This window comes from Bufo bufo, chromosome 1 (genome assembly GCF_905171765.1).
Source record: "Bufo bufo chromosome 1, aBufBuf1.1, whole genome shotgun sequence".
Taxonomy (NCBI): domain Eukaryota; kingdom Metazoa; phylum Chordata; class Amphibia; order Anura; family Bufonidae; genus Bufo; species Bufo bufo.
The window spans coordinates 472,323,631-472,349,767 of NC_053389.1; the positions used below are offsets into that span (position 1 = coordinate 472,323,631).

General features: G+C 42.3%; 1 protein-coding gene across 2 annotated transcripts in view; it reads right to left on the reverse strand.

Moving 5' to 3' along the window:
- The window catches only part of HAL (histidine ammonia-lyase), an 82,426-nt gene that overhangs the window by 31,670 nt on the left and 24,619 nt on the right, over positions 1–26,137 (reverse strand). For both annotated transcript variants that reach the window (XM_040409060.1, XM_040409068.1), the window contains 8 exons: positions 25,369–25,406; positions 25,154–25,279; positions 22,162–22,301; positions 18,065–18,112; positions 17,345–17,492; positions 17,170–17,265; positions 16,835–16,893; positions 13,896–13,976 (listed from right to left, as the gene is read on the reverse strand). In XM_040409060.1, the coding sequence (XP_040264994.1) occupies positions 13,896–13,976; positions 16,835–16,893; positions 17,170–17,265; positions 17,345–17,492; positions 18,065–18,112; positions 22,162–22,301; positions 25,154–25,279; positions 25,369–25,406 (736 nt within the window). The remainder of the gene's footprint in view (positions 1–13,895; positions 13,977–16,834; positions 16,894–17,169; positions 17,266–17,344; positions 17,493–18,064; positions 18,113–22,161; positions 22,302–25,153; positions 25,280–25,368; positions 25,407–26,137) is intronic.

A 26,137-nucleotide genomic window follows, 5' to 3' on the forward strand; every position in this document is an offset into this window, starting at 1 on the left:
AACCAAAGAACAGCCAATGAGCCATTTTGACTTCTTTTTTCGTTTCGCAGTTTGCTGCATTAGCATTGGAGTCTATTAGAATTACACTGTGTTCCTATGGAGCCACATGCAAGCTCTCCATAGGAACTAATGTGTGGCAGCCCTGTACCATTCCTGAGTACATGGGCTGCCGCACACTGCATCAGGCTTCCCCGAGCCTTGCTGGGGGTAGCCAGAGCACGGCAGGGAATGCACATTCCCGGTTTTCATCCTTCCAGATGCCGTGGTCACATTTGACCATGGCATCTGAAGGGTTAAAAGTCAGCAATTGCCGTTACCGCAGGCACTCGAGTCGGTGTCATATTTAAAGTCCCGACCGCCGACATACATATATACATATATATATATATATATATATATATATATATATATATATATGTATATATGTATGTCGGCGGCACCGCACAGCTATGGCTGAGTTAACAAGGAGTGCTGCCTGAACTTTTTCTATATATATATATATATATATATATATATATATATATATATATATATATATATATATCTGGAACGGGTACATATAATTTTTTGATTGCTTGACATTATGATTTTTGGGAGAGGAGGTGAGTCAGGTGACCAAAAAAAAAAAAAAAAAAGAAGAAGAGGCCTTTGTAAGGCTTTCAGCTGCCATGGCAACCAGTTACATGACAAGAATCTGAAAAACTAATCATATACTAAATCAGGCATCAGCGATCTCCGGCAGTCCAGCTGTTCTAAAACTACGACTCCCAAAATCCTCTATTTACTTCTATGGGAGTTACAAGAAAAGCCAAGCAGGTATGCACGCTGGGAGTTGTAGTTTTACAGCAGCTGGAGTGCTGAATGTTGCTGACCCATGTGCTAAATAGTTGCAAGTCCAATTTTAGTATGAGATAGCCAAGATGATTGTCTATAAAATGATAGTAGTCTCACATTGGACGCTGTAGTGGATGGGGAGATATGGAGCCTGAAAGTCAAAAGTAAGAATTAGTCTTACTGGTAACTGTATTTCCAGGAGGATGTCTCCCGACCACTATTGGGACAGGAATAAGAGGTTAAAAGTTTCCCCCCACCCCACACATATGTGTTTTCTAAATTATCACCCAATAATGGATATCTTACAGTAACCCCTTAAACAAAATAATAGTAGAATAATAATCTTAAGGGAAAAATAGGGAGGGAACTCCGGGTGCTGTCATGTCGGACTCCTGGCAATACAATTACCGGTAAGACTAATTCTTACTTTCCAGGATGTCCTTCATGAGAGCACTACATGGAGTAATACCAGATTAATATACAGACCTACGGCTTTGAGAACTTTCCGTCCAAACCTCTGGTCATAGTTTCCTGCAATTTCGAATCTATAGTGTTAACAAAAAGGTATGAGAATTTGACCATGTAGCCACCTTGCAAATCTGGTAAATAGTAGCTTCTGTGTGTTCTGCCTATGAAGCTGCAACTGCTCTGGTGGAATGGGCTCCGATATCTTGAGGACAGGACGTTCCCTGCAGCTGGTAGGATTACCTAATTGCCGATTTTATCCACCTGGCTAACGTTGTCTTTGAAGTTTTCTTGCCCTTGTTTCGGCTGGCAAATTGTATGAACAGATTAGAGTCCCGTCTAAATCCACTGGTAGCTTCTAAATAGATAGGAAGAAAACGACTGACATCTAACAAGTGGAAGCTTTTTTTCCCTGTCATTTTTGGGATCCGCACAAAAGGTAGGCAGTATAATTTCCTGATTTAGATGGAACGTAGAAACTACCTTTGGTAAGAAGGTTGGATATAGTCTAAGGATAACCCTGTCCTCTAAGATTTTAAGGTAAGGTTCTCGGGTTGTTAAAGTTTGAATTTCACCTAACCTACGGCCCGATGTAATTGCCACTAGGAAGACCGTTTTTTTGGGATAGAGGTTTCAAAGAGCTATCTTACATAGGTTCAAAGGGTTCCTTTATTAAACCATTGAGAACTATTGTCAGGTCCCAAGGTGGGACTGAGGATTTTAGAGTTGCTTTTATAAACCTGCTTATCCATTTATTTTCTGCCAGGGAACAGTTTAGAAACCAGCTCAAGGCTGCTATCTGGACTTTTAGGGTGCTTGGTCTAAGACCCCTATTAAAGTCATCTTCTAGAAAGTCCAGAAATTCCCCCAAACCTGGAAGCAGCAGATTTCCATTTCTCAAAGCTATCCATGAGCAGAAGCTCTTCCAAATTTTATTATAGGTGGCAGAGGTTACTTGTTAATGGCCTTTTTGAAGGGTTGATATTACATCGTCCGAAAACCCCTGTCATTTTAATAAGTCCCTTTCAGAAGCCACGCTGTTAACTTTAACCTGCTTATTTCCGGGTTCCAAATTGGACCCTGAGAAAGCAGATCTGGTCTCAGGGGAAGAATTATTGGCCAACGCTTGTTTTGGCCAGAACAGGGCTATAAAAAAATAAATCACTTTTGATGACCCCATCCTGATCTTTCTGAGACTAGCCAGAATTAGAGAAAGGGGGGGGGGGGGGGGGGGGAGCATAAACCAGCTAGCTTCATATGCCATCTCTGGGACAAGGCATCTACCACAGTTGGATGGTCTGCTGGATCCCGGGAGAAGAAGGAATTTGTTTGAGCATTTTTCCGTGTGGTAAATTTTGCTGTCAAATCCTAGAAAATCTGTTTGTTTAGGGACCACTCGCTTGGGTCAAGGTAATGCCTGCTGAGGCAATCTGCTGATTGTTTGTTTTGACCCTTTTAGGTGAACCGCTGAAATTGATAGGATTTTTCCCTCTGCCCAAGAGAAAATCCTGTTGGAAAGACTCTGAAGTAGAGGGTATCTTGTCCCCCTTGGTTGAGAAACGCCACCGTCGTCATGTTGTCTGACAAAATTCGTATGTGCTGGCCCAGCAGAAGATCCTGACCTTGTTGCAGAGTTTCCCAGACTGCTCGGAGTTCTCGGTAATTTGAGGATCTCCCCTTTATGGCTTGATCCCAAGTTCCTTGGAAGCAATGATTTCCAATCTTTGCCACCCATCCCTGCTGACTGGCATCTGTTTCAACAGTATAGGGGCTTGGGTTCCAGGAAAATCCTTTTGACAGGTTGACCATGTTCTTCCACAATTCCAAAGACTTCCGAGCGTCTTCTTTTATGAGAATTTTCTAATTTAGGGACTGATGGTTCCCATCCCAAACAGAGAGGATCATCTTCTGAAGTGATCTTGTGTGATACTGGCTCTTTGGCACTGTCATGATACAAGCTGTCATCAGGCCTAGGATGCTCATTGCCTCTCTGATCGTACAAACGGATTGCTTTTGAAAAAACTCAATTTTTCTATCATATTTTGCTGTCTATTTTCCGGAAGGAAGGATTTTTGCAATCTTGAGTCTAGTGCAGTTCCTAAGAAACTTTTCCTGGTATCGGGTGCCAGGTCTGATTTTTCCCAATTTAGGATCCAACCTAGACTTGCAGTAGAGAGATCACAGCCTGAGTATAATCGATTAACATCTGCACTAGTCTGCGATTAGAAGAAAGTCATCCAGATATGGTACAATTTTTATTCCTTTCATCCTGAAAAAAAGACATGATCTCCATTATTAATTTTGTGAATACCTGAGGGGCTGATATTCCGAATGGAAGACATTGGAATGGATAAGGATTCACTCTGCCTTCTTCCCTTATAGCAAATCTTAAGTATTTCTGGTGATCTGGGTGAATTGGCACATGGTAATATGCATCCTTCAGATCTAGGGTGCACATTACCACTCCTGGAGGAATTAGAGGTGTGGTCGATCTGATAGACTCCATCTTGAAGCGCCGATACTTTATTGATCTGTTCAGATATTTCAAATTTATTATGGTTATGAACGAACCATCCGTTTTTCTTACAAGAAACAAACAAACAGTCTTGAGTAATACCCCTTGCCTTCCTGATGTTTTGGGACCTTAATCAACGCACCCAGATTTTGTAATGTCTTCTATCTGGTTTCTTTGAGTATTCTTTTTTATTTTCTCCGTACCAAGTCAGCACATATTTTTGTTGAGGAACTGACAAAATTCTATTCTGTAGCCTTCTTGTATGATTTGAAGCTCCCATGGGTTTTGTGTTATCTGGCGCCATACTAGGAGAAATAATTTTAGTCTTCCTTCCACCGGCCTAGCGTCATTGTTTGGTTCTGGGAGGTGTTGGGGTTAAGTAAAAAAAAAAAAAAAAAAAAAAAAAAAAAACTGCCTTTTCCTTATTTCTGATAGGACCATCTTCCCGATTTTTCCTTATCCTTATATGTTTGATTTTTTTTGCTGGAACTTTTTATGAAAAAAAGTTTTCTTGGGCTTTCCTTCCGGAAAGCCTTTCTTCTTGCCTGAGGCTTTTTCAAGGATATTATCTAATACCGGGCCGAAAACATGAGACCCTGAGAAAGGGATCGCGCATAATTTATTTTTAGACGCTAGGTCGCCCGACTAATTTTTTAACCATAAGGCTCTTCTTGCCGTATTCAGAAGTGCTCCGTTTTTTGCCGCAAACCTGACTGACTCTGCTGATGAATCTGCTACGAATGCAGTCGCCATGTTTAGGAGAGTTACAGATTCCAGTATATCCTCCCTGGGAGTCCCCATTTTTAAATGGTTTTCCAACTGGGGCAACCACAAAAGCATGGACCTTGCCACCGAGATAGCGGCAATGTTAGTCGAGACTAAGGATGCTGATGTCTCCCACGTTTTTCTCAAGAGGCCGTCTGTCTTACGATCCATTGGATCTTTTAGCCGAGATGAATCCTCAAAGGGAATAGCCGTTTTTCTAGCCACAGGAGTACCTATTTTCAGGATTTCCTCCCACTACTTTTTTCCCCCCTCTTTATCAAAGGCTAGGCGATTCTTAAATTCCATGGGAATAATGAGTCTCTTTTTCACATCTTCCCATTCTTCTAAAATCATTTGTTTTAGACTAGAATTTACAGGGAAATTCTCTTTTTTGCTATTAAGCCTGCAAACATTTCGTCCTGAACGGATCTTGTTGTTCGTCTTCTATGTCCATAGTTTCCCGAACGGCAGTAAGCAGAGAGTTCATATCATCTGATGAGAAGCAGTATTTCCGCTGTTCATCATAGGATGTGGAGGGTAAAGAATCTAATTCTTCTTCATACCCATTGTCTGACTGACATTCCGACTCAGAGGATATGGAGGTACAATATACTAAGACCTCTCTAGGTCTCTTAGCCCTTGGGGTATGACCTATAACAGGAGCGGGTACAAAGGATGTCACAGATGCTTTTACTTCTCCCCTTATGCGTATGCATCTTGAAGCCTTTTGTTGCAGATAGCACATCTTTTAGGCCGATTGCACACGGCCGTGTTCCGCGGGCGTGAGCGGTCCGTGGTATGCCGGCATGGATTCCTGCTGACAGCAGGAGCGCACGGCGTCATTGGTTGCTATGACGCCGTGCGCTTCATGCCGCTGCTGCACTACAGTAATACACTCGTATCGATCATACCCCAAAAATGATACCAATAAAAACTACAGTGCGTCCTGCAAAAAACAAGATCTCACCCTATATTTATTCCTTAAAAGGTGTAGTTTCCAAAATGGGGTCACTTTTGGAGTTTTTCATTCTAGAGTTTCCTCAGGGTCTCAAATGTGACATGGCACCTAAAAACCATTCCAGCAAAATCTGCCCTCTGCACCCTGCCGTATGCCCATACTGCAGGTTCCGACCACATATGGGGCGTTTCTGTAAATTGCATAATCAGGGTAATAAATATTGAAGTTTGTTTGGCTGTTAACCCTTACTGCCTTACAGGAAAAATTAAAATGGAAAATCTGCACACAAAAAAAGAAAAATTTAAATTTCTTCTCCATTTTGCTTTAATTCTTGTGGAACACCTAAAGGGTTAGCAAAGTTTGTTTCTACTATGTAAGCCCCACAAAGTGACTTCATAACTGAACTACTCCCTAAAAAAGTGGGTTTTGGCAATTTTCTTAAATGTAAAAATTGGGGGGCCTGGCTTGGCTGCCGAGAGTAATGGCTGGGTGAGTGAGTAGCTCTTGCACAATAGCGACTTTTACACAGCAAGACCTCAGTCTATAGATGCCTAACAAACGGCTCTGCCTCCCGGTTCACTCCCTGACAACATGGTGAAGAACAAATGGACCTTACCGAGGATTAACAGCTCCAATCTAGAGTCCTATTTCGAGAAGGGAAAAATCAAAGATGGTGCTGACTCCTATAACAAGGTGTCGTCTCCTGCCTCAGTACACAGCATGTCTAACGATTTCCCCAGACTCGATTTCGCTACTAACGCGCCCGGATTCACCCTCCTACCTGGAGCCTTCCATTCCCTCGTTCCCTCCAACTCCTGAGGATATTCGGCCCTCGTAGATAGCGAGGGTGGACATTCAACATGGAGCCTAAACTGAGCAGACGGCAGCGTCCCCATCCAACAGTCCCAAGAAGCAGAAGCAAAGGATGGACAACTCAGAAACCACTCAGTGCTTCTCCAGAGGAACATACAAGCTCTGACCCTCAAACTGACTTTTTTTTTTTTATAAGCTTCCCTACATTGATAAACCCCCCCCCAGAGGTGACGCTTAGGCCTCTTTCCCAGGACCATTTTTTGAACTATTGAAATGAATGCATACGGAGTAAATTCCGTATACAGAAATCAGTTTCCGTATTTCCGTTCCATTGAATGATTAGAACATGTCCTATTACCAGCAAATCACGTTCCGTGGCTCCATTCAAGTCAATGGGTCCGCCAAAAAAACAACACATAAGGAATGTACTCCGTAGGTCTTCCGTATCCGTTCTGTTTTTGTGGAACCATCCATTGAAAATTTTATGCCCAGCCCAATTTTTTCTATGTAATTACTGTATACTGTATATGCCATACGGAACGGAAAGAAAAAAACTGAACGGATCCGTGAAAAAGGACCGCAAAATACTGAAAAAGCTATACGGTAGTGTGAAAGAGGTTACTGGTGCTAAAAGCTTTCTTGCAACAAGACATTGCTACCTTAATCCACCCAATGTATGTTAGGATGCAGGAGATGGAGGACAGAGTTATGCATATTGAAACATAAATGGGCGAGTTCGCTACATCCCAAAATTCAGTAATATACGTTCATAATGATATGGCGGATGAGGTACTGTAGAGGCTATTAAAAGGAAGATGGCAGACTTTGAGGACAGTTTGCATAGGAACAACATCAAATTCCGGGGCATACCTGAGAAAGTGTTGACCCAACATCTGTCCGTATATATACAAAGGCTTTTTAGAACACTCTTGCCTGAGCTCACAAACTACGATTTAATCTTAGACAGAGCCCACAGGGTCCCAAAGCCGGAACATCTGGGACCGGATAATCCAAGAGACACTTTGGCGAGGGTTCATGTCTTCCACACTAAAGAGGCTATAATGTCTGCCGCCAGGAAAGCTGGAACCCTACCCTCTTTTTCAGACGGTGAAAATATTCACTGACCTTTCCGCAATTACCCTGCGATGCTCTCTTCTGCCTATTACATTATTCCTACGCAATTGTAACACAGCTTACCGCTGGGGTTTCCCCTTATCCCTTAGGACAGGCATCCTCAAACTGCGGCCCTCCAGCTGTTGTAAAACTACAACTCCCACAATGCCCTGCTGTAGGCTGATACCTGTAGGCTGTTCGGGCATGCTGGGAGTTGTAGTTTTGCAACAGCTGGAGGGCCGCAGGTTGAGGATGCCTGCCTTAGGATGCGTTTTATTTTTCTTCCCTATTTTCCTTGAGCCAAAACTTTTTTTATATCTCCAGTCACATAGCTGTATGACTGCTTGTTTTTTGCGAAACAGGTTGTACTTTCTAATGTCACCATTAATTATGGCATAAAATGTAGTGAAAAGCGGTAAAAAAAATAATAATCCAAATTCCCACAGCATTTTGTTTATGGCATAACTTTTTTATACTTATGTCTACTGAGCTGTTTAGGGGCTCAATTTTTGCGGAACAATCTTTAGTTTTATTTATACCATTTTGGAGTGTGCATGACTTTTTGATCACATTTTATTAAATTTTTTAGGGTAAGAGAAGCAATGAAAAAAATAGCAAATTGGCCATTTTGACCCTTTTTTCCGTTACTCCATTTGCCGTATTAGATTTTTTTTTCTATCTTAATAGTATGGGTGTTGTAGGTTGCAGAGATACACATGATGTTTATATTTATTGTTATTTATGTATTTATTTTTTTATTATATGGAAAGGGGTGCAAATTAAACTTTTATATTTTTTATATATTTAAAAAAGGATTTTTGGGCTAATATATGAGACCTTAAATTATGTTATTTAAATTTTTCATTTTAGTCTATCAGGGATTTTTAAAATGCCATTTAAACTCAATTTTGCTCATTTCTTATCCTGGCCTTCTGGTGGACAAAATTAGAATTGCAGCCTGAACACTTTCAGCCACATCAGCGAGGCTGAAAGTGTTCAGCGCAAGTACCGATGTCCCAATTGGCCAAACAGGGCATCGGTAGGAAACCCGGATGCGCGAGCTTCCGGGTTTTTGTGCATTTAGATGCAATGACTTCACTTGGTCACGGCATCTAAAAGCATTTAATTACCGCGATCTGCAATATTGCCGATCACGGTAATTAGCAGCAGATCTCTGCTGTTTGAAACAGGAGAGATCTGCCGGCCATGGCGCCCGCTGCATGTGCGAGCAGGCGCCATCTTTACACATCAATCCAGCGCCGTACATGTACGGCGCTGGTATCTAACAGGTTAAAGCTGCTGATCCCTAAAAGATGGACGCTTTCATGTCGTTCACACTCTTGAAGATAAAAGCGTGCTCCAGGATTGGAAAATCCAATAGACTCTCCCAGACTCCAGGAATACCACCATCCTTTCCTCTCTTCCACAAGAATGGAGACCGGTGCCTCAACGAAGGAATCTGAGGATTCCCATCGAGGACTTATGGAACTCTCTACCCATTTCTCTTAGCTGGCGAAATGTGATCTATAACGGGCCTTATACACTGTAAAGTCGGAGGTCTCTTTTCTCTGTTTTTAGGTTTCCCTTACAGGTGCCGTTCCTCATTCTTCCAGATAAGAGCTACACCAGCTTCTAGTTCCTGTGCTTTCGGCTTCTTTAAAGGACTTTTGCCCCTCTTTAGTGTAAGCGGGTATAACCCTACTGGTCACAATGTTTTTTCTGTTGTCTTTTTATTAGTTATGTTTTCTTTTACTAGCTTTCTCTGAATGTTTGAAGGTACACTATGTTGATTCTCTCTGGCCGTACCCCACCATTATCAAATGGCTATATCTTCCACTACGGGGATCAAAATAATGTCCTTGAACGCCAAGGGGTTGAATTGCCCTAAAAAAAAAAAAAAAAAGAAAAAAAAAAAAGGCATTTGTATGGAAGGAAGCACGGACTTTAAAAGCAGACATTTTGTGTGTCCAAGAGTCTCACCTTTTAAAAGATGATGCACACTGATTCAAACACCGCTTGTTTCCTAATATATTCTACTCACATCACTCCAAAAAAGCTAGAGAAGTCTTTATAGCTATCAAGAACTCAGTCTTCTTATCCCTCATATCACAAACAGTGGATGGGAATGGACGCTATATCATTATGGTTTGCTCTATAAACAACATTGTTTACACTAGTTAACATTTACGCTCTCAATGACTGTCAACTGTTCTTCCTACATAAAGTGATGAGACACGGCCATAAACTAAAAAAGGGTAAATTTATTATGTGTGGGACTTCAACTCAGTGGTGTGCCTAGGGTGTTTGGCACCTGGGGCGGGTCCTTTCTCTGGCACCCCCCTCACCAATACTTAAAAAAATGTTTACCCCCTTACAATAGTATTGCCCTCATTGTACAACCTTCACAGTAGTTTTTGTCCAGATGTGCCCCTTCAAGGTAGTTATGCCTTAACTGTAAAACTTTCACAGTAGTTATGCCCACATTGTGACCCTTTAAAGTACTTATCTCTTCATTGTGTCCCCTTCACATTTGTAATGCCCTCCTTGTGCCTCTCACAGTAGTTATGCCCTCTCTGTGCCCATTTCAAAGTAGTAATGCCCTATCTGTGCCCCTTCACAGTTGTAATGCCCTCTGTGCCCCTTCAGAGTAATTACCTCACTGTGCCCCCATACCAGTAATAATGCCCTCTGTGCCCTTCATAGTAATAATGCCCACTCAGTGCCCCATAACAGTTATGCCCACCCACTTTACAAGAGTAATGCTCTCTATGCCCCCTTCACAGTAGTAATGCAATCTGTGCTCCTTCATAGTAGTAATGACCATTGTGCACCTTCATAGTAGTAATGCCCATTGTGCCCCCTTAATAGTAGTAATACCCATTGTGCCCCCTTAATAGTAACAATGCTCACTGTGCCTCCTTCCCAGTAGTAATGCCCATTGTGCCCACTTCATAGTTATAATGCCCATTGTATCCCATTTATAGTAGTAATGCCCATTGTGCCCCCCTAATACTAGTAACGCTCTTTGTAGTAGTAATGCCCTCTGTGCCCCCTTTGTAGTAATTTTGCCCTTTGTGCTCCCTCCATTGTAGAAATACCCTCTAAGCCCCCACCATGGTAGAAATGCCCTCTGTTAAATAAAATAAAAAAAATACAGTATCTACTCACCATGTCCTGTTCCAGAAGCTCAGTCCTCTCTCCCCTACAGACACAGATCGCTCTGCAGCACTGTGTGGGTGGAGCTTATGCATATTTCTGGGCTTCAGGCTCCGCCCACACAGGCCAGCAGCGCGATCTGTGCCTGCAGGCTAAATGGTGGAGTGGGGAGAAGTCTTCCTGCTACACCATTCAGTGCGGGAGAGACAGAGGACAGGGAGCCGAGTGACAGGACCACAGGTCCCTGTGCTCCAGCAATGAACGCTTCCATCTTTATTGATGGAAGCGCTCATTGCTTCTAGGCTCTGGCACCCCTTGAGAGCCGGCACCCGGGGCTCTAGCCCAAGATCTTAATAGCTTTGCTATGAAAGACTTATCTTGGGTGGGCAGAATAGCCTTGTTCTAAATGATGACCCTACCCAAACTAATATATATATTAAGGGCTCTGCCCATCCCTGTACCGGAATCCTTCTTTAAGAGGGCACAAACCCTCCTGAATAAATACCTCTGGAAATCGGGTCGTCCCAGAATAGCATATAATCTGATGACACGGAGGCGAGGAGCAGGAGGTTTAGGCCTCCCTTCCATTAAAGATTACTATAGAGCTATAGGCCTATCATTCCTCAAGGAATGGTGGAGGGACTCCTCTAATAAATCATGGATTCAAATTGAATCAGAGTTAGTTAGCACAAGTTCCCTGAGATTATCTCATCCAGATCTTGTGGAACCCAACCCCTCCCAAATCCAATGTGATCACAGTGACTCACGCTGGAACTTTATGGCAACATTTCCACAGTTCCCATGGAGAGCAGGGCAACCTTCTCTATAAGTATGCCTCAACTTATATACTGGAAAGATGTATTGAGGGCCTTGATCTCTCTGTATGGTGTATGGTGGGGGTAAACTCAATTGACCAAATTATCCAGAAAAACTCGGTGCTTCCTTTTCAGTCAATACATGACTCTTCATATCCCACACAGGGAATTCTACAACTACTTGAGAGTGCAACATTATTTAGGTACAATCACGAAAGCTATCCCAAAAGTTAACTCTGACATCATTAGCTTATACCACAATCCATTATTACATAAAAAGCAAACTACTAAATATATATGACCTATTAGAGTTAACCTATTAGCATGGGAATTAGACCTGGGGAGATCTTACCCGGAGAAAGAATGGACCAAAGCTATAAGTTTTCCTTCATCTAACTTTAAATGTGTCACTCACTATGAAGCAAGAGTGAAGACCCTCTTGAGATGGTACTTTACACTTGACAGGTTGAGTCGTATGTACCCAGGGGTGCCGGCTTGTTGTTGAAGGGAATGTGGCTGCACTGGCACTTTGTATCATATTCTTTGGTCATGTGCCAAATTGGAAAGCTATTGGCAGCAAGTGTTTGCACTGATCTCCCAAAATTAGTTTTGTCTCAATTACACCTTCCCCAGAATTAGCCCTCCATTCTGGGCATGCATCATTTCCACCAAGTTTATAGCAACCTTGTAGGCCATATTCTATTAAGTGCCAAATTAGTAATCACTCACCACTGGAAGTCACTTACAAGAAGTGATACTTGCAGTGAATACCACCTGTCGATATTAAAAGGACCCTACTGATCTCTATGAAAGATCCCCGAAAGAGAGAGACAACATGGGCCCCTTGGCTAACACACCCACACTACACCCAGTGATGGTAACTTATGCTTTTTCTGGCCTCTAGGATGTGGAAACACCGACCGAGAGACATGTTCGTTGTCACCAGTTTGGTTTTCTTTTACTTTTGTCTGCTTATCCCAAGTACTTACGGTATAAGAAACTTACCTTCTGTGGGAAAATAATCCCTCAGAAAGACTCATTATCTCATCGCCATTGTTAGGGGCTCGCCCCGACCATATCTTCTTGACATCTGTGCTTTTTCAGATTATGTAATCAGATCACTGTCAACTTATGATATGCATTCGATGTAAAACTGCTTACTTTTAGCATGTTTGTCAAACCGTTCACGAAAAATTTATAAAAATGATTATTCACAAAAATGTAAAAATTTGCTTCTAAACTTCTAAGCCTTCTAACGTCCTAAAAAATAAAATTACCTTTACAAAGTGATGCAAACATAAAGTATACATATGGTAAGTGTAAAGTAATAACTATTTTATGAAGTATCACTATCTGTCTTAAAAGCGGAGAAATTCTAATTTTGAAAGTAGTGAATTTATCAACATTTTCTGCAAATTAGTTTTTTTATGCATAAATGTAAAATGTATCAACTCAAATTCACCACTAATATAAAGTATGATGTGTCACGAGAAAACAATCTCTCAGAATGGCTTGGATAAGTAAAAGCTTTCCAAAGTTATTACCAGATAAACGAATACATGTTAGATGTGAAAAACGGGGCTCCGGCATTATGTCCAAACTGGCTGTCACTTGAAGGGGTAAATAAGCAGTGTGCTGAAGTAAGATCCTAAATAAACTTGAAGGCCAGTTATATGCCTGCTATGAACTGGCTTAGGTTTGAGCTATAATTTATCTTAGTGTCTGGCATAAATTATAGTAAATATGTGGGAGACCATGGCCCCTCTCACTTTTTCAAAAGTGGCATACAGACTTTGATATATTTCTCCTCAGTGTGTCTGTGATTAATGATTATTGTGTGGCTTACCTAAACTCACAATTTAACCCTTCAGTATGTAGCCAACACTGTCCAGAGTCCAATGTATTCATGATATGCATGCTCCCACTGCTGCTGATTGACAGCTTGAAGCTGCAAGGATTAAACAGAGTTTAGGCAAACCAGCCATTCTAAAGCTCCATTCACACGTCCGCAACGTGTTTTGCGGATACACGGAGCCGCAAAACACGGAAAGCGGTAGTGTGCGTTCCGCATTTTGCGGACCGCACATTGCCGGCACTAATAGAATATGCCTGTTCTTGTCCGCAATTGCGGACAAGAATAGGACATGTTCTATTTTTTTGCGGAACGGAAGTTCGGACCCGGAAGTGCGAATCCGCAATTCCGTGTCCGGGCAGCACATCATGCTGCCCCATAGGAATAAATGGGTCCGCAATTCCGTTCCGCAAAATGCAGAACGAAATTGCGGACGTGTGAATGGAGCCTTAACTACTGAAATCAGTGTACCTGTCATTAATCCATGCTGTTCTCAGAAAGACACGAAGCAGCTGACAGGTTCTCGTTAAGAATAACGCAGAAGATTCAGAAATTACACCTAACCTGCAAAAGATCATTCCTCGTGCATCAGAACACATAAAAGGATACAGGATTGTCTGTAGCACTGTTAATTTCTGTTGAAATTATGTTCCTAACAAAGTCAATGGTATCGTTCACCACACCATGAACCTAGAAAACACAATTTTCACAATTACTAAATAGTCTTAGTATTTCTAAATAGTTAACATTTTATCTTCATTTTGTAAAGCGATTACTTTTTAGTTCAGTAACTCATGATCACTTCTAACAACTTTACTGACTTCATTATTAGGCCCTGCCATCTATCTGAGAAGATGAAATTAGATTTTTAAGTAAGCAAAGCAAACAATTAAAAGGGGTTGTGCCAGTTTAATAAAGATTCTGGCAGCCCCTTGTTCACCCCTTTTCTCCCGGTCCTCCCTGCTGCTGTTTGTTTTCCTAATTGCAGAAGTCATGTCCCGGGTTCTGCTGAGGCCAGTGACTGGCTGCACAGTGACTAGTGTGCACAGAACGATGTTGCTGCAGCCAGGAAGTGGACGTCAGCGGCAGGGAGAACCTGAGCACTGTGCTTGAAGAAGCAGGGGAGAATGGTGGCGCTATCAATTCCGTTGTTATTTTACACTATTTAGAGGGGATCCCAGAACTTGGACAACCCCTTTAAGCAACAAAATGCTTATCTGTAGTGCTTAAACAGGTTTTCCTTAAGTACCAGTAAACCATCTGCAGGATAGGTCTTCAATATTAGATTGTGGGGGTCCAATTGCCAGCACCTTTACCATTTACTGGTTGGAGGGGGCTGAGGCGCTTGTCGAGCACTGAGGCCTCATCCTTGGCCTGTGATGTCACGTCACGTCCACATGGCAATTGTACAGATCAATCCCATTCAAATAAATAGGAATGAGCGGCAATATGAAGCACAGCACCTAAACAGTGTAGAGTCCTGTGCCTGATATGCTGCGAACAGGCTGCAGAGATTGGTACAGAGGAGGAGAATCTTCTCCATCTGTGCTGTGTAAGGTCAACAATCATCATAGCAGCTTGTATCCAACCCATAGCTTAGGGACAACTGAAACGATAGGCTTTAAAAATTCATGGCATAACCTAGAAAAACTCATTGCCTATAACTGCCCTGTGTACTACTGGTCGCCTGAAAAACAAGTAAACGCTTGTTCACCAGGTAAAAGCATCGCTGATTCGAACACCTAAAATACTAGTTTCTGGGCAGCACCTTGTGCTGTGTAAACTGATCTGCTGCCCAGAAACAATGATTCTCTATGGGGACAAGCAATCGCACAGCAATCCTGTATCCCTATACAGGGATCCCTCAAGATACAATGGCCTCAGAATACAATATTGTCAACATACAATGGTCTTTTCTGACCCATCGTAAGTTGAAACTAGACTCAACATACAATGTCCCAGATTCAGATCCAACCAACGAAGGACACTTCTCTGGTAAAGTAGCTGTATTAGATGTTAGTTAGCAGCTATTCCTGACTGTTATATGTAAGGACTTGTTTTATCGGTCTTCGTTATCTGCTTATTTTTCTTAAATCTTCATTTTCTCTTACCTTGGATGACATTTTGGGGCTTTAGAACCGATCACTCAACTTACAATGTTTTCAACATACAACGGTCGTCCTTGAACCAATTAATATTGTATTTTGAGGGACCACTGTATAGTGGAGGTGACTGCTGCATGTAAATGCCGCCCTCACCTTCTGTAATGAGCAGGCAATTATCACAAACTAATGGATTGTTCTCAATAACTTCAGCCCATCTTATCTTACAAGGATAAATCAAAGGATACAACCTCCAAATGTTTTATATATATATATATATATATATATATATCTCTCGTCATACAGATTGGTCAATTCAGTATTAGGGCCCTATTAGAGGGGCAGATAGAGCAGACGATTGTCGGGAGAGAAGCAGTCCCACCCATCAATCGCTGCTCGCTAGAGGAAGAGACAGCTGCTATTACATGCAGCAATCTCCTCCTCAGTATAGGGACGAGATATCGCTAATGCATCGCTCGTCCCTATACTGTCTCATTGTTTGCCAGCAGCAGTTTGCCCATTACACAGCGCGATCTGCCCCCGGCAAACACTCGTTCATCGGGTAATCGGCGGCAGTATTACAATGCCAGATGATCACCAGCAAGAGTCAAGATGATTGCTAACAAGTGTTCGTATTAACAATAATCTGCCTGTGTAATAGGGCCTTTAGGGCTCTTTCACACCTGCGTTCTTGTCTTCCGGCATAGAGTTCCGTCGTCGGGGCTCTATGCCGGAAGAATCCTGATCAGGATTATCCTAATGCATTCTGAATGGAGAGAAATCCGTTCAGGATGCATCAGGATGTCTTCAGTTCCGGAACGGAACGTTTTTTGGCCGGAGAAAATACCGCAGCATGCTGCGCTTTTTGCTCCGGCCAAAAATCCGGAACACTTGCCGCAAGGCCGGATCCGGAATTAATGCCCATTGAAAGTCATTAATCCGGATCCGGCCTTAAGCTAAACGTCGTTTCGGCGCATTGCCGGAGCCGACATTTAGCTTTTTCAGAGTGGTTACCATGGCTGCCGGGACGCTAAAGTCCTGGCAGCCATGGTAAAGTGTAGCGGGGAGCGGGGGAGCAGCATACTTACCGTCCGTGCGGCTCCCCGGGCGCTCCAAGAGCATGGATCACGTGATCGCATTGGACACGTCATCCATGCGCATGGGGCGCTCTGACGTCATTCTGGAGCGCCCCGGGAGCCGCACGGACTGTAAGTATACCGCTCCCCGCTCCTACTATGGCAACCAGGACTTTAATAGCGTCCTGGGTGCCATAGTAACACTGAACGCATTTGGAAGACGGTTCCGTCTTCAAATGCTTTCAGTACACTTGCGTTTTTCCGGATCCGGAGTGTAATTCCGGCAAGTGGAGTACACGCCGGATCCGGACAACGCAAGTGTGAAAGAGGCCTTAGTCTTATTGTTGGCTTATATGGTCCATTTACTTACCTGAGGGCAGCAGCGTAGTGTATAAGCATCTTGAACCCGGTCACAAAATCTGTGACTTTCTAAAAGTAAAAATAAGCACAAAAATGAACCTGACATACAGATTACTTTGACAGTATCATCATTGCATTTATGCAATATCAGAATTTTCCTCTTATTAACCTAAAAGAAATTTCAAATACAAAAAAAAAAAAAAAACACACTGCCTGCTATTTATATTTACATATATACCGTACATACAATATATATTATTCATACATATACATTATATATCATTTCCTTGGTTCTACAGTTGCATCATGTTACATATTACTTATACAAAGTCCATTTTAAACTACCAGCTATCTCTGAAGGATGGTGATCCGAATCTAGAAGTGATCTAAACCGAAAAGCCACCTCCACCTGGCCAGGATGAGGTCTTAATCTGTGGATATCTGAAAGAAATCACAGCTCATTAATATAATGGCCTGTACCTAACTGGCTATTCAATTTAGTAGGACAATAATGACCAACCAGAATCAAAGGCTCTTGTAGTTCCCTTTAGCACTTCCAACGTGAGAGCAGCAATAATATCTGCTTGCTTGGCAATTGCATTGGCTCTCTCCACAGCCTCACAGCCTAGCGATGTGATCATCTGCGTACCATTGATGAGAGCTAAACCCTGCAAATAAACAGTTACAGAGTAATAAAGGGTATTTGCATTGAGGACAATGCAACCTGCTCAGTCTGGAATTAGCAAGAGCTTATGGATGAGAGGACTGTAGGTGTGGGACATTTTATTATAACATTGTCAAGGAGCAAATAATCATCTTAAATAAACGTCTACTAGTACAGAGCAGTAGAATTTCACTGGATTTCACTTTTAACAGCTTTTTTTTAACCACTGAGGATATAACATGTTTCATAAGCAATTTAGATTTATTTACCACCTATATAATTAAAATATATAATAGAATTGAGAGCCTTCATAACACAAATCTGTATTCTTAGTTGACGTGTACACAGTTCGCCTTACAAAATGCAAGGAAATTCATCAAACATTTGCGTAGATCTGCACAGCAGACACTCACGGATGCATGCTATGGCTATAAACTTTTTTGGCATGCAAAGCTAAACATCTGACTCAGACAATTCACATAATGCTAATAAAACCTTACATGGTTTATACAAAAGAAACTTCTGTTGGGCTTCACTGAAAATGGTTATTATACTTGTTATATAACACGCATTTACCTCTTTTGGTTTCAAAGACACTGGTTTTAATCCATGAGCCTCAAGAACCTGAATACGAAAAAAAAAATACATTTACAAAACCAATCGTTCTCTTGTTTAGTGTAGTTAATAATAAAGGTTATTTTAAAAAAAACAACACTCCAGGCAAAAACTAAAAATGAATCCTTTGGCCAAAGTCATGGAGCTATACATGCCCTCAAAGATTTATTCACTTGAATGGTGCCATAACAGCAATCTCCTATTGTGCTCTGCTAGGCCGCAGGTGAAGCCTGTGCTGCCATAACATCAGAGCAGTCCTGAGCCCAGTCAGAGTCAGTTTATACACAGACTTCCCTGCAGGATGATATCCATACCTCACAACCTTTGAATATCACAAAGAGGGACAATAGCAGCATAGAGAGCCGTAGTAATTTTTAAATACTAAGCCATGCCTCTAACTCTGCCCAATGCATATCTATATATGCCCAGTCCTCTTAGTGCCCCCAAACTGAAGTTATACAGTCCTGAATAAAAGTTTAAGACCACTTGAAAAATGGCCAAAAATTATATTTAGGGTACTTTCACACTTGCGTTGTTCTTTTCCGGCATAGAGTTCAGTCACAGGGGCTCTATACCGGAAAAGAACTGATCAGTTTTATCCCCATGCAATGGAGAGTAAGCCGTTCAGTTTGCATCAGGATGTCTTCAGTTCAGTCGTTTTGACTGATCAGGCAAAAAAGAAAACCGCAGCATGCTACGGTTTTCTCTCCGGCGAAAAAAACTGAAGACTTGCCTGAACGCCGGATCCGGCATTTTTCCCCATAGGAATGAAATAGCGCCGGATCCGGCATTCAGAATACCGGAATGCCGGATCCGTCGTTCCGGCATGCGCAGATCGGTAAAAATGTGAAAAAATTTACAAGACGGATCCGTCGGTCCGCATGACAAGCGGAGAGAGGGATCCGTCTCACAAATGTATCCGTCGCACCCGGATCCGTCTCACAAATGCTTTCAGTCAGCGGCAGATCGGGCGGGCAGTTCCGACGACGGAACTGCCCGCCGGATCACACTGCCGCAAGTGTGAAAGTAGCCTTAGCATGGCTGGATCTTAACAAGGTTCCAAGAAGAGCTTCAACATGCAACAAGAAGAAATGGGAGTGAGACCAAACATTTTTTGAGCATTCAATTTAATGAAAACAACGAATAAACTGAAACAGGCTGTTTTTCAGCTGATCAAATGTTTAGGACCACATGCCTTTAAAAGGCCAAATCTGTGCAAAGGTGTTGATTCATTGTCATTTTCTGTCAGGTAGTCACACGTTGTGATGGCAAAGGCAAAAAAACTCTCCCTTTTTGAACATGGTCGGGTTGTTGAACTGCATAAGCAGGGTCTCTCACAGCGTGCCATCGCTGCTGAGGTGGGACGCAGTAAGACAGTCATTTGGAATTTCTTAAATGATCCTGAGGGTTATGGAACAAAAAAGTCCAGTGGAAGACCCAAAAAAATTTCATCAGCACTGAGCCGGAGGATCCAATTGGCTGTCCGTCAAGACACTGGACGATCCTCGACCCAAATTAAGGCCCTTACTGGTGCTGACTGCAGCCCCATAACCATCAGACGGCATCCGAGACTGAAGGGCTTCAAAAAAAAAAAAAAAACATCTTCAAAGACCTCGTCTCCTTGAACACCACAGAACTGCTCGTTTGGACTTTGCAAGAGAGCACCAAACATGGGACATTCAAAAGGTGGAAGAAAGTTTTATTCTCGGATGAGAAAAAATGTAACCTTGAAGGTCCTAATGGTTTCCAACGTTACTGGCATGACAAGCAGATCCCACCTAAGATGTTTTCTACGCGCCACAGTAGAGGGGGTGCCATAATGGTCTGGGGTGCTTTTTCCTTCAGTGGAACAATGGAGCTTCAGGAAGTGCAGGGGCGTCAAACGGCCGCTGGCTATCTCCAGATGTTGCAGAGAGCATTCCTCATGACTGAGGGCCCTCATCTGTGTGGTAACGACTGGGTTTTTCAACAGGACAACGCTACAGTACACAATGCCCGCAGGACAAGGGACTTCTTCCAGGAGAATAACATCACTCTTTTGGCCCATCCTGCGTGTTCCCCTGATCCAAATCCAATTGAGAACCTTTGGGGATGGATGGCAAGGGAAGTTTACAAAAATGGACAACAGTTCCAGACAGTAGATGGCCTTCGTGCGGCCGTCTTTACCACTTGAAGAAATGTTCCCACTCACCTCATGGAAACGCTTGCATCAAGCATGCCGAAACTCATTTTTGAAGTGATAAACAATAACGGAGGAGCTACTCATTACCGAGTTCATGTTTAGAAGTTGGATTTCTGTTTTGGGGGGCGTTTAGTTTTTTTTGGAGGTGTGGTCCTAAACTTTTGATCAGCTGAAAAACAGCCTGTTTCAGTTTATTCGTTGTTTTCATTAAATTGAATGCTCAAAAAATGTTTTGTCTCACTCCCATTTCTTCTTGTTGCATGTTGAAGCTCTACTTTGAACCTTGTTAAGATCCAGCCATGCTAAATATGATTTTTTGCAATTTTTCAAGTGGTCTTAAACTTTTGATCAGGACTGTATCTACACTATGCCCCCTCACTGTAGTTATGCCCACATTGCGCCCCATCACAGTAATTGTGCCCACATTGTGCTAATTTTAGGTAGATATGCCCACATTATGCCCCCACAGTAGTCATGCCCCCCCTTTCAGTAGTGCCACCTCCGTAAATAAAAATAAAAAACAATACTCACCTAGGCGTTCCACAATGATTGGAGCATATCCTGCGGTCTCCATCAGGCACAAATCACGCTGCTGGACTGTGTAAGAGTGCACAGGCTGATTCCTGTTCCTGCATGCTCCTCCTACACAGCCTAAGGGTCCATTCACACATCAGTGTGTGTTTTGCGTATCCACAAAACACGGACACCGGCAATGTGCGTTCCGCATTTTGCGGACCGCACATCGCCGGCACCTAATAGAAAATGCCTAATCTTGTCCACAATTGCGGACAAGAATAGGACATGTTCTATTTTTTTCGGGATCGGAATTGCGGACCCGGAAGTGCGGGTCTGCATTTCCGGATCCGGGCAGCACATCGTGCGGCCCTATAGAAATGAATGGGTCCGCAATTCCGTTCCGCAAAATGTGGAACAGAATTGCGGACGTGTGAATGGACCCTAACAGTGCTATGTGGGACAGCACTGTGCCTGGTGGGTAACTGCAGGGACTGTTGAGAGTGGAACATACCTCGGCCGTACCAGGACACTAAAATCTGGGACAGTTGCAGGGTAGCCAACTAGTATTTTTTTTTTTTTCTGGACAAGTTATAGAAAATGACGGGCAGCTAACATTTTTCACTGACAAATTGGAGAACCATAATGAATTATAAAGATTATAAGTAATACATGTCTATAGCCCAATATACTGAGGAGAACCCATTACCAGTATTTACTGTGAGCTGTGAAGTGACGATAATTTCCAGCAAAATAATCTAGTCAAGTACCACCAGCCTAAAAAAATAAAAATGGACACATTTTTTCCATGGACACAGGAAAAAAGTCACCTATCTTTACGGACTGTCCAGAGATTTCTGGACGGTTGGGAGGTATGATACTATAAAGTAACCAGTGCTGATGGGGCTTGGATAAAGTTAAGATGTTTAGGTCTCTTAGGCTCCATAACATATAATTTCTAACTCTAGTTTCATATTTCTACCTCTGTGGGAGGGGCTTGTGTGTACCACCCACTGACATGTATGTACTGAGAGGCGATTGCTATACAGCTGACTCTGGCCTTGCAGTCATGGAAATGGCAGCCCATTGATGTTGCACTGCGGAAAATATGTAGTAACAAGAATAAAAGGGAGCAGAAAGCCTGAACAATGTAAAAGTTAGGAAGACAAATACCAAGTGATCGCTGATTTATTTTTATTTTTGACTGGAGTGGTTCTTTAAGTTACAAAGTATAAAGAGAATCATGTTTTTACAGGTTATACTCAATAAAAACATCTGCATTTTCTGTCTTTATATAGCTGGCCTAGAATTGGGTTAGTAAATTAGAGCCATGATAACTACATGTGAGATAATCACTTCTTACATATTTAGCATCAGCCCAGCCACTTTTAGGTGACCACATCTTTCCTTCTCCTATTAAGCCCAAAGCAAGATGAGATAAAGGAGCAAGATCTCCACTAGCTCCAACAGTTCCTTTTTCAGGGATGTATGGCAAGCAACAAGCTAGAAAAACAAAAATAAAATTACTTTAGTAATCAAAGTGCAAAATAAACAACGTGTGAAACATAGGAAATTAAGTATGTTATGACATTTAGGATTATTAATTTGTAAAAAAAAAAAAAAGGAAAAAGTATGCACAAAATTACTCTGGATAAGGTAATTTAGCAGCAGGAGGCAGGGATCAGTATGAAAGTAAAGAGGAAAAGAGACAAGTAACTTAGAGTTGCTACCTGGCCAGTGAACCACCAGCCTAACCGGTATTTCATTTTTACTGGCACATTAAAATGTCAGTAATCATAGAGGTATGATATATATCCTACTAATGGCTATATCATATGTTGTATAGCACCTAGAGATGATTATCTTGTTTTGAAGCTAAGAATCTAAGCTTTAAAACAAGGGGATTGTGGTGCTAGCCACCATACAGCCCAAAATATAACTCTTAGGCCTCTTTCAGACGGGAAAATGTGCGGGTGCGTTACGGGAACACCCGCGATTTTTCAGCGCGAGTGCAAAACATTGTAATGCGTTTTGCACTCGCGTGAGAAAAATCGCGCATGTTTGGTACCCAAACACGAACTTCTTCACAGAAGTTCGGGCTTGGGTTAGGTGTTCTGTAGATTGTATTATTTCCCCTTATAACATAGTTATAAAGGGAAAATAATAGCATTCTGAATACAGAATGCATAGTAAAATAGCGCTGGAGGGGTTAAAAGAAAAAAAATTGAACTCACCTTAGTCCACTTGATCGCGATGCCCGGCATCTTCTTCTGTCTCCTTTACTGAACAGGACCTGTGGTGAGCATTCATTACAGGTCAAGGACCTGTGGTGACGTCACTCCGGTCATCACATGATCCATCACCATGGTAAAAGATCATGTGATGACCGGAGTGACGTCACCACAGGTCCTTGACCTGCAATGAATGCTCACCACAGGTCCTGTTCAGTAAAGGAGACAGAAGGAGATGCCGGGCATCGCGATCAAGTGGACTAAGGGGAGTTAAATTTTTATTTTATTTTTTTAACCCCTCCAGCGCTATTTTACTATGCATTCTGTATTCAGAATGGTATTATTTTCCCTTATAACCATGTTATAAGGGAAAATAATAATGATCGGGTCTCCATCCCGATCGTCTCCTAGCAACCGTGCGTGAAAATCCCACCGCATCCGCACTTGCTTGTGGATGCTTGCGATTTTCACGCAACCCCATTCACTTCTATGGGGCCTGCGTTGCGTGAAAAACGCAGAATATAGAGCATGCTGCGATTTTCACGCAACGCACAAGTGATGCGTGAAAATCACCGCTCATGTGAACAGCCCCATAGAAATGAATGGGTCGGTATTCAGTGCGGGTGCAATGCGTTCAACTCACGCATCGCATCCGCGCGGAATACTCGCCCGTGTGAAAGCCGCATCAAAACGCATTGCGCTTGCGCGGAAAGAAACTGCAATTGCAGACAAAACTGACTGAACTTGCTTGCAAAATGGTGCGAGTTTCACTGAACGCACCCTGAACGCATCAGGACTAGAGATGAGCGAACTTCTGTTTTAAGTTCGGCGTCTAAAGTTCGGCTTCCGGTTAGCGGAGGATCCCGATATGGATTCCGAATTCCGTTGTGGTCCGTGGTAGCGGAATCAATAATGGCCATTATTGATTCCGCTACCACGGACCACAACGGAATTAGGAATCCATATCGGGATCCTCCGCTAACCGGAAGCCGAACTTTAGACGCCGAACTTAAAACAGAAGTTCGCTCATCTCTAATCAGGACCTAATCAGTCATGCTCGTGTGAAAGGGGCCTTAGAAATCAGGTGGGAGTGAGATCTGCAAGTAATACCTGACAAAAAAGTACAGCACTCTGTGGCATTTTGTCCCTAATTTTTTGGAGACCCTTGAAGGAGCCTTGTAGATGTAAATGAACTTTTGTGCATGTAAAATTTGTGTGACTTCACATCAGTGCTAAAAGGTTTCTGTTGTTCTGTTCCATTAAAAAACTGAAAAAAAAACATTGTTATTACTACTAATTATTACTACTGATTTCAGTTATAAAATATTAGCTTCAGCTATGCTCAGTCTGACTCCCTTCCATCATGTTTTGACAAGAGAAAAAGTACTGTCTGCACACTGTAAAGCCAGTATTACACAGGCCGCTTGAGCAAGCGATTGTCAGAAGGGAAGTGTTCTCTCCTGGCAATCGCCTGCTCGCTAGCGGAGGAGACTGCTGCTATTACATGCAGTGTTCTCCGCAGCAGCATGGGGAGGAGCGATCATTATGCCATCACTTGTCCCCATATAGTCTAGTGGTTTGCCGACAGCAGATCGTAATTAGACACCACGCCAGCAAACAATGATTTTTAAGCATGCTTTAAGCTTGCAGTATTACACTCATACGTTCATATGAGAGCTCGTTAGCGATTATCTGGCAAAAAAAAAGTGTTTAATTAATGACAAAACAAACTACTAGGGCAAACTGGGCTTCTGCAAATGGCTGCAAGGTTCAGGGGAGGAACTAAAATAGCTGTAGGGTATTTTTCCTGGCTTTGTGGTTATTTGCTACTACATAAGAGCTAATTCAGCTACACCTGTTAACACATGAGGCCTTCACATTATTTTGACTGTTTTTCGTATTTAAAAAATATTTCACAACTCAAAATATGACCAAACCGTATGCCATGTAACACTCCCTGTTAAGTCACACCTACAAAACCACATCCGTGCTTTACCTATTAGGCCAGTACTTTTGATGAGAATGGTGGAAACCCTAGGAACATCCAACTGCAGTTTTGTCACTATGAATACCACCTGCCACTTTATAAAATGAAGCTTAGCAGGTTCTACAGAACATGCTTACCATTAAATGCGTCAATTGCTTGTTGAAGTGTCTCCGGTGAAACGCCACTATATCCTTTTGCTAAGACATTGATTCTCAAAGCCAAAAGCATACGTGTACGGTTAGGACTTAGGGGCTTTCCAACACCTGTTAATACATCACAACCATTATTCTTTAGATTACCTTAAAATATGCCATCCAGCACAAATTTTACAATACAAGAAATAAACCATTACCTGCTGAATGGGAACGAACAAGGTTGACTTGGAGATCACTAAGTTGGAAGAAAGAAAATAACATTTCATAATTCAATATGGGAGGGAAGGTATGCTAATGAGCTCTTAACAAGCTCTGCCTCTAATGCCACCAGATGTAAGGCAGCTATCCTATAAGACAATATTCAGATCTTAAAATAAGCCTTGAGACATGACTTGGATATTAAATAAGCCAGCACCTCATCTGCAGACAGCTGTTTCAGCGTGATTGCCCCTCATCAGTGCAGAGCAGAGAGTAATGGCTTAACTGGATGAGAGACCTGTGTTGGATGAGAGACCTGTGTCTGGGTCAGGGGGGAACCAACTCCCCCCGATTCAGGTGCTCTCTCCCTAAGGAGAGTTAGTTCCCCCCTGACATAATTTAATATTAAATGCACAAATATATTATTTCTCCTAATTTTAGCCAAATATAATTCCTAACTAAATGGATTGTCCAGAAGGAATAAAGTAAATGCCAAGGGCACAGATGAGAAACGATACCTCACTGACTCCCACCACTCCCTTGGTCCCTTACTTGGTACCCAGTTGCTAGTCCTGACTGGACACACAGGAAATTACTGTTAAAGGGAATCTGTCACCTATTTTGAGCCTATAATACCGTTAACATAGCAATGTGCAATAAAGTACCTTCATTCCTGCAGGTGTCCTCTTTCTTTTATTCAACTTTTCATTCAGATGAAAAATCGCTTTTTCATCTGAATGAAAAGTTAAATAAAATTAAGAGGACACC